General features: G+C 35.7%; 2 protein-coding genes across 2 annotated transcripts; one reads left to right on the top strand and one right to left on the bottom strand.

Annotated features, from left to right (window-relative positions):
* Positions 1–147: 147 nt before the first annotated feature.
* Positions 148–3,649, top strand: LOC147569663 (anaphase-promoting complex subunit 10-like). The gene is made up of 8 exons (XM_086656160.1): positions 148–465; positions 923–991; positions 1,296–1,820; positions 1,946–2,006; positions 2,126–2,218; positions 2,382–2,452; positions 3,213–3,317; positions 3,395–3,649. The coding sequence occupies exons 3-8, from the start codon at positions 1,645–1,647 to the stop codon at positions 3,462–3,464; spliced, it is 576 nt and encodes a 191-aa protein (XP_086512286.1). The 5' UTR covers positions 148–465; positions 923–991; positions 1,296–1,644; the 3' UTR covers positions 3,465–3,649.
* A 14-nt stretch (positions 3,650–3,663) lies between these two features.
* On the bottom strand, positions 3,664–8,386 carry LOC147569662 (tubby-like F-box protein 5). Its single transcript, XM_086663133.1, has 4 exons — positions 8,207–8,386; positions 5,420–5,507; positions 4,708–4,840; positions 3,664–4,614 (listed from the first exon to the last, which is right to left on the bottom strand). Exons 1-4 carry the CDS (start codon positions 8,384–8,386, stop codon positions 3,945–3,947), a joined length of 1,071 nt encoding a protein of 356 aa, XP_086519259.1. The 3' UTR covers positions 3,664–3,944.
* Between the last annotated feature and the right edge of the window lie 253 nt (positions 8,387–8,639).

Below are 8,639 nucleotides of genomic sequence, written 5' to 3'. Positions count from 1 at the left end.
AAAATTATCATCAAAAGTTAATATTCGTTTTCAACTTTATTACCTAATTATCGTTTAGTAACATTGAGAAGTTTTAAAATAAAAACTTATATTAACAACTTTAATCTTCTAAATTTGAGTTTAAAATCAAATGAAAACGGTAAGATATTGGAGAAAACTAATTATAATGGAAAATATAATATTATAGACGAAAATAAGTTTTCATTTGGGCAAAAATAAGGATGAAAATTGTTTTCTTTCTGAAAATTTTGATTATTTTCTTTATGATTCTGTTGTCAAATTTTCTTTTTGTCAGATTTTCCAACTAATACTTTTGGGTTGTGTTTGATAGACAACTTTCGAGGGGAAAATAAAAACTATTTCTCTAAAATATAGATTTTCAACATGTTTGATTGACAATTTAGAGAAAAAGAAACTCGTTAGCACGTGACTTTTTTTTCAAAATGGGGGAAAGTCATGAACCAGGTTATTTTGGAGAAATTTTTTCTCAAAATCAAAACAGTCCTTAAAAAATGATTAGATGTCTTCCTCTCTCTATCTCTGACCCGTCTTCTCCCAATCTCTCTTACTAAAAGTATTTGCCATGTCTTCCCAACTCAAAACTATCCTAAAAATGAAAGCCATAAATTTCCATAGACCATTACAAGTAGAAGCTTTCTGTTGTGAATCATTATTAAATCCCACTCAATCTTCTAATTTGATTTTTCTCTTTTTTGTTTTTTTACTAGTAATTTAATTTTTGTTATTTGTTTACTTGTTCCACCATGAATCTAATGATTTGCTATTGATCTCCTTTTAATCAAAATAAACACCCTGACTTTGTTTATAAGGCTAATCTCAAACAAGTTTCTCTTGATGATGTTCTTATCCTCTCTACCACTTGATGAATGGATATTAAACTTGACCATTACCATTACTACAGAACAAACGCATCACAAATTCTAGCTCTACTAAGGATGAAGTTAATGGCTCCTTCAACAAATCTGAATGGGTACTTGTTCTTCCCACTAAGCTTTCTCTCTCTAACTAAATTTTTTTTTGAAAGCTCTTTCATAAGCTTCTGATGGTGCTTCTCTTTAAACCCTTATTACGATTGTGGTTGTTGGTGTGATTTTTAAATGTTTTGCCTCCATTCCTACTGGCTTGAGAAGTACTCTATGTCTTGTATAAGATGATGGTAGAAGTTCAGTCAATAAAAAATAAAATTTTTGAATCTTTCCTTTATAACTTGTAAATCAATTTCTTTTCTTCTCAACCTTTTTTTTCATCTTCCGGATGCACCTTGGTTGTTGCAGATAATTCAGATCATTTTGGACGGACTCCTTTGCCGAACCAAACAAGGAAAAAATTTTAAAAAAAATTATGGAGAAAATGATTCTCACAGAAAAAGTTTCCATGAGTAAAATTTACCCTAGTTTGTTAGGATTTTTAGGGAATCATGAATTTTCCCTCACGTGTCAAAAGTTCCTCATATAAAATGGATTATTATAGGCAAACCCTAAAATAGTGAGAATTTCAAAACAAGTAATCGGCAGAAATTTAAAATCCATTCAAACTTCGTCATATAAAATAGTTCTAAAAAATGGGGCTTATGAGGTAAGGGGGGAAAAGCGAGAGAGAGTTCAAATTTTCTAGAGAGAGAAAATGGCGACGGAGTCGGATGGGGAAGAGGAAGGAAAGATCGCTGGTGGGACTAGGCATTTAGTGGTTGATGATGATCTCCGTGAGATGGCCAAGAAAGCCGCTTGGAGCGTCAGCTCTTGCAAGTCCGGTAATGGCGTCCAATCCCTTCGTGACGACAACCTCGATACCTACTGGCAGTAATCTCTCTCTATACCCTTCTTACTCTTCTACTTTACTTAAGTTAGGGTTTCCTTGACATTACAATTTTCTTCTATATTGAACTTCACCCATTTCATTAAATTGGGGGTTTTGTTGAAATCAGATCGGACGGGGCTCAGCCTCACCTAGTGAATATACAGTTCCAGAAAAAAGTTAAACTCCAGGTGATTGTTCATCATCTCTTTCAAATCAATTCATTTTTTTTTCCAGTTTCTTGTGAAGTTTTAATCTTTGATTCATTTTTGGGTTCAACTATGATTTTGACACTCTGGGTATTCTTTAGCTAGTTGTGCTGAATGTTGATTTCAAGCTTGATGAGAGCTATACCCCAAGCAAAATCTCCATTCGGGCTGGTGATGGTTTTCATAATCTGAAGGTAAAACTACATTTTTCAATTCTTGTTATTCTTTCTCACTACTCGAATAATTCGACAAACTTTAGAGCTCACCAACTAAGCTTTTACTTGTATACCTGAGTAGTATGATTATTTGGGTTTTATGATTACTTATCGGTAACACTGTCTATGGTGATTGATTCAGGAGATCAAAACTGTGGAACTCGTGAAGCCCGTGGGTTGGGTTTATATATCCTTATCTGGGACCGATCCTCGGTAAGACACATCTTACCAGTAATTGTAATTTACATTAGGTTCTTTACACTCTAAATCCTTTTGGTTCACATGCTTTTAGGTTGATAAGTTAATAGCTTAGTTCATATATTTGATTTTGATTTTTCTTCTCTTTCTTTTGTTTTAGCTGAAAACAGATTCAATATGTGAATGAACATACAATTTGTCTAGTTTCAACTTTCAAGTAGCTATAGTTGAAACAGTAGTGCTAGGAAACCAGCTATAGTTGAAACAATAGTGCCGGGGAACAAGAAATTTTCGGCAGACTCTTAGGCAGAAATCCTTATGCGTATATATATTCATGGTGAAATACTATCATAGATTTACATTTGGCAAGGTTTTTGGAAATGTAGAGGAGTTAAACTAATAGTCTAATGTCATCCCGTTTCTTAAGTATCTTCAGTATATCAATGGATCTTATTAAATTTTGGGTGATTCTCGCGAATCGTCCCAAAAGTTGTAGAAATCAAAGGTTTAAGGATGAAATCTAGTATGGTACTTTTGGACCAGTGGGTGTTTCATGCTTGGATAGGAAAAGTCATGTGCAGCTTTCGAGGTTTCCTATGGGGTTAAACGAAAGAAAATAGATAGACTTGCCCAAATTTTGAACTGCTGAGAAACTCTGAATTGTTTGAATAGTTGGTATTCCTTCATATGATAATGTGAAGTTACCGTGAGCAAGCAATTTTTTGTCGATGTCAAACTTGAATTTGTTAGTTTACTATTTACCGTTTTGGTGCAGAGAAGCTTTTATCAACACATTCATGTTGCAAATTTCTGTGCTGTCTAATCACCTCAATGGAAGAGACACCCACGTGCGCCAGATTAAAGTTTATGGACCACGACCGTACGTCACAATCCTATATTGCTGTTGCTTTTTCATCTCGAAAACCTCCTAACTTAACATTTTTATCAATTTTGCAGAAACCCCATACCACACCAACCATTTCAGTTCACTTCAAGGGAGTTCATTACTTACTCTTCTGTGAGATGAGAAAACAGAACAAGCCTTCTTTAGTTCAGTATTACGGGGGGACAACGACTTTTCTTGTATAGTTGAAGTCTTCGGCAATATTTATTGTGGGAATGTTGCAAAACTGTTGTTCCTTTTTTTTTTTAATTTTAGTATACCATCATTGATGTTGATTATAAAATTTGCCCAAAGTAAACATTGCCAAATATTTGCACATTAGTGATAGAGAAAATAACTCCATCTTCGAATAAAAGAGAAACGTAACTTACAGACACTTTGCGAGTCAGACTGCAAATAAATAAAACGCCTGCACAGACAGCTAAGGAACTTGGTAATGAAATATAACAGAAGTGTAAGAACTTCATCTATGTTCTTGAGCCATGAGTTGAAAATGGCATATCCACGGTGGTGTATTGTCAACTCAAGCAGATTGTAAGAGCTTCTGCAGAAACTGGGGTCGCAGAAACCCATCCATCTTGTTGTATGACTGAGAAAGCTCATTTATTCACAGGCTGGTTTAGTGTCGAAGCTACTCAAGCAGATAGCAAAAGCTTGGAATGCAGAAAGTGGGTATCGATAATCCATTGTGAAGATGTCTTTCCCTATCTTCCCGAATTGTAGTATAACCTTTTCTTGCTCTGCTGCTGAAACCTGATGGGAAGGCTCTACAGCTGCTACGAGTTGGAAGTTTTTAACAGAGGCCACTGTGACCCGACCTCTGAAATTTAGACACCAACACTGTAGCTGTTCGTGCCATCTAGGTGCTTTGTTCTTTAGGACTAGTGCTTCTCCTGCGCCAGGTATCGCCACTGGTGACTCTAATAAACTACTAGATAAAGGAATGATAGTTTCCTTCGATTTAGGAGTATATGAGAGAGGAAATTGTTCGTCAAGTGAGTGCGGAAATGAGGTAGGCGTTGGGGCAGTACCCCCTTCTTGAATTGAAGAGATGGGAATAGAGTGCATAGTACATTGCATTCTCCGGGGACCTCTAGAACGGAGAACATTGAGCTCATACGAGATTGTACCAACGTTGTAATTTCCCGCTGGAACTCTTGGAGACACTTGCTTGGAATGTATTCTACGATTTGATCGGCAATTTGATTGAACTGCAGTGTCATATGGAGGTTGGCTGTCATAAATTGTGAACTTGGTACCGAGAAAATTGGACCTGGTGAAAATTTAAGAAAAAAATGAGATGACATGATGAAGTGAACGGTATTTACTACCAAGAGAACAAGCACAAGTAATAAATAACACTTGCCTCAGTCTACCAATATATGTATTGCTTGCCCGAGAGAAATCGTCGGCAACTAGTGATATCACGAAATCAGTGCTTGTAGCCCTTCTGACCTTTCTAGCAGCAAATAATAATTTCCCATTCTCCCCCAACAATGCTGTATTTCATGTAGATAATTAGTATTGTACAAGACTTGAATAATAAAAATGTGTTTGCTACCACAACTCGAACATTTTCGTTTCCTTTCCTATACTTCATGGAAATTTACAACTTTAGTTTCATTAGGGGTAATTTAGCAACCAAAAGAAGGTAAGAACTGAAACCACAGAAACGGGTCCAAGATTCAACAACAAGGAGCAAATTTCACCTTGCGCGGGCTAAATATTCGAAAGACAGTATCCAAGTTAGAGTTCAGGAAAGAATTTCAACTTTATCTGGTTGTTTTCGCACTCCCATTTCAACTCCTTTCCTTTCTAATAAGTGACTTTGAAACTAAAGAAAGACTTCCCTTGACTATTTCTTTCTTTTCATTCCTAACTGTCAAATCAGCTTTGGAACCACACTTCTAAATTTCTAGTTCTAAGGTTCAATAACTCTAGCAGTATCAACAAGAGGAAAATAACAGACTTAAGGTTCCAGAACCCATCACAATGTCAACAAATTTCTAAGACTCTTACTCAACATATGTAGGACAATTCATGAACAAAGAGAACCCTAAGAAATTATCACAACTTACCAGGGGTTAAACCAAGATACAGATGATATGTTGAAGTTGCTCTTTCCCTTCTTATGAAGCATTGTATGGGAGAATCTCGAGGCCCGGGCTATAACAACCAAAAAAAAAAAACTTCAATTCAAGATCAAATCAAACAAAACCCAGATACAAAATGAAGATCAATCTTCAATAAAATAAGAAGAAGATAACAACCTGCTTCAATAAAATTTCATCTATTCATAAACACATGCTTCAACCTCAGCGGAAATTTGGAGTAAAATCTCCAGGGATTGCTCAGCTCCTCTTGCAATAATTCAGTTCAAGGTTTAGGATCTAGGTTATGAGTATAGTAGGAATTAGGCTCACCATTGGAGACGAATATAAAAGCAAAATTTGATCTTATACATATAGTGTATAAGGCCTTCGCTTTCATATAAAGGTGAACAACTTTATTTTTAATAAACCAATTTGTAATCAAACACAACCTTGGAAAATGTTTCGAGGGAATCATTTTCTAAATGAAAATGTTTCTGAAAGAAACGCTTTCTCTTTTTTTTTTCCTTTCTCCAATTTGTAATCAAACACAACCTTAATTAATTTTTTTTTTTACAATAATAGCTAGACAAAAGCTTGTAATAGGGGAGAATATGTAATTTGATATTTTAGGGATCTTGCGGAGCTTGATTTTACTACAAATCTAGAGGGAATGCCTAACTAATTATAAGATTATAATAATGTAAAACGACAACATTTAAAACAAATATTCCAGGATTTTTTTTTTTTAATTTGGTAGTATTTCGGCAACTTTAGTCAAGAGTATGATTTTTGTTATGATAATCTTATATAGTTTCCACGTTAAGTCGTTCAGACTTGTTCAAAAGACGTACATTTAAATCCCCGTGCTAACGAAAAAGAACAGTGGCAAAACTTTTCTAAGACCAATTATTTTAGGCTAGGCTTCAACTTCCTCCACGCGATCGCGTATAGGATGGTTTGTACAATTTGAGTCGCTTAAATAGGTCCGCATATATCTTCACCTCATGTATTCGCCACCTCATCGTTTTCACCGGTGAAGGTCGCCGGCCGCCAATTTCCGGCCGGCGACCTTCAACCATAAACTTTTTTTTTTTTCCTTCTCCTCTCTCAAATCTAGAGAGAGAGGAGACCTCCATTAAAGGTCCGAGCAGACCTTCAATGGGTCTGTTCGGACCTCCAATGGAGGTCTGGAACAGACCCTTTGAAGGTCTCCTCTCTCTAGATCAGATCTAGAGAGAGAGAGGAGAAGGAATTTTTTTTTTTTTTTATGGTTGAAGGTCGCCGGCCGGAAATTGGCCGGCCGGCGACCTTCACCGGTGAAGACGATGAGGTGGCGAATACATGAGGTGGCAGAGAGAGAGAAGTGAGGTGGAGAGAGAGAGCTGAGGTGGAGAAGCTATTTTGCTTTCTCCCTAAATAAAATTGACCAATTTTTGACCAAGTCTTCACACCCCGGAAACTATTTTGCTTTCCCCAAAGCGCTGGCCAATTAAAATCGTATGTGGGTAGTCACTGTATAAAATGAAGCAGCGACCGACACTATAACACACTAAGATCAACTAGTTTACTTTCCAGTTTTTTCGTTGAAGTCTATTTCTGGAAAGTACTCAAATTTGACTAGTAATCGATTTCTAAGTGTCTTCGCAAATCTAGTTAGTTACTTTCCATTATGTAAATCAATAGTTCAAACCACACTAAGAGCATCTCCAATGCAACACTCAACAAAAACTCAATTAATCTAATGTGTCAAGCATGAGTTGAGTTTCTCTTTCCTAGGTTGCACTATTGAGATACTCAATTCAAAATTCATCTCCAATGCAACATTCAAAAAAACTCAACATGTACTTTAGATTTACTTTGGTTCTTATTTTAATATATAAAATGTTGATTTGGACCAATTGAGATACACCAATAAATGTTGAGATACTCAAAAGAAAACTCAACAATGGAGTTTTCTTTTGAGTATCTCAATATTTATTGTTGCCACATCATATTGAGACTCTAGTTGAGTGTTGCATTGGAGAGTGTTTTTTGTCAAAAACTCAAGTAGTCCTATGTGTCAAATTGAGTTTTGTAAGTTGAGTGTTGCATTAGAGATGCTCTAAAAGATATGGCATCTTCCATTTAGATATGAACTTACCTACAAAAAATAATGGGATTTTCAATTATAATCATTCGGCCACGTGAGACTTACACGGGTAACACTACAAAAATGAAGAGAATTTTTGATGATGCAAAATCGTTAAAAAAACAAAAAACAAATAGAAAAAAGTCTTTTTACGACAGCATTTAAACCACCGAAAATGAAATAAAATCTGTCCTTTATAGTGGTGTAGGAAAAAATAATTCGATAGAAGGTGTCGTCGAAAAAAGTATCCAGGGGCTTTTGTCTATTACGTTGTCAACACCAAATAGCCCCGCAAAAGATTAGTGTAAGAGTTTTGTTGCCCATTTTCATATACACCCAATAGCCATACAAAATACTACACCCTCGTGACGGAATTTTTTTATTTCTGACGGAAAAAAATTAGTGGAAGATTAGTGTCATCGATAATAGATATATCCTCCCAACGATTTACCGCATCAACGATATGTTTTTGACGAAAAGGAGCCAAGCAGTCGTTATCACATAGTATTTTCGACAGCTTTCCTGAGAATCGTCGAATATAGTATTTGTTACGACAGTTCCTTATAAACCGCCATAAAACTTGCATCACAAAAATTACACTTTCGTAGTGTAGCTAATTAGACCATCATTGATTTTCGAGCTACCTTACGAAGTTTTGTTGTAGAATTGATAACTTCCTCCTGTTTCAGTAGGAAATACGAAAAATAGACATCCACAAAAATTAGGTTATCGACTCTCCAAACAGTACTATAAGAATCAACACTACACACCCCACCTGTTATAATACACACTCCCACAATAATGACATATTTTGGTTCACCCATTTGCTCATATAATGTCACTAACAAACTATCCTAGGCTACCTCATCAAAAAAAAACTATCCTAGGCAAAAGGACAAGATATGAATATGAGTTCTTCCTTTTCAGTCATTCAGTGTGTATCAAACAAATAGGGCAAGACTTGTCAATGTGTGTATATGGTTTACTTCATCAATCACCCATTATTGAATTAGGGCAAGTATTTGAAGTTGATTTTTCTTTACATTTATATGGTTGGCCAATGGCCATTCACACTTG

Source organism: Eschscholzia californica, unplaced genomic scaffold (genome assembly GCF_041429995.1).
Source record: "Eschscholzia californica isolate CP2 unplaced genomic scaffold, dmEscCali1.0.p SCAF_1, whole genome shotgun sequence".
In the NCBI taxonomy this organism is placed as follows: Eukaryota; Viridiplantae; Streptophyta; class Magnoliopsida; order Ranunculales; family Papaveraceae; genus Eschscholzia; species Eschscholzia californica.
Note: the sequence above shows the minus strand (reverse complement) of the source record. Positions and strands in the feature narration are given on the sequence as shown.

Excerpts from the sequence above, each read along its gene's own strand:
- LOC147569663 (XM_086656160.1), top strand. The coding sequence starts at position 1,645 with ATGGCGACGGAGTCGGATGGGGAAGAGGAAGGAAAGATCGCTGGTGGG. Across the intron at positions 1,821-1,945 it reads AACCTCGATACCTACTGGCA|ATCGGACGGGGCTCAGCCTC; the intron begins GTAATCTCTCTC and ends TGTTGAAATCAG. Across the intron at positions 2,219-2,381 it reads ATGGTTTTCATAATCTGAAG|GAGATCAAAACTGTGGAACT; the intron begins GTAAAACTACAT and ends TGATTGATTCAG.
- LOC147569662 (XM_086663133.1), bottom strand. The coding sequence starts at position 8,386 with ATGGGTGAACCAAAATATGTCATTATTGTGGGAGTGTGTATTATAACA. Across the intron at positions 4,841-5,419 it reads GTATCTTGGTTTAACCCCTG|CATTGTTGGGGGAGAATGGG; the intron begins GTAAGTTGTGAT and ends CATGAAATACAG. Across the intron at positions 4,615-4,707 it reads ACATATATTGGTAGACTGAG|GTCCAATTTTCTCGGTACCA; the intron begins GCAAGTGTTATT and ends AATTTTCACCAG.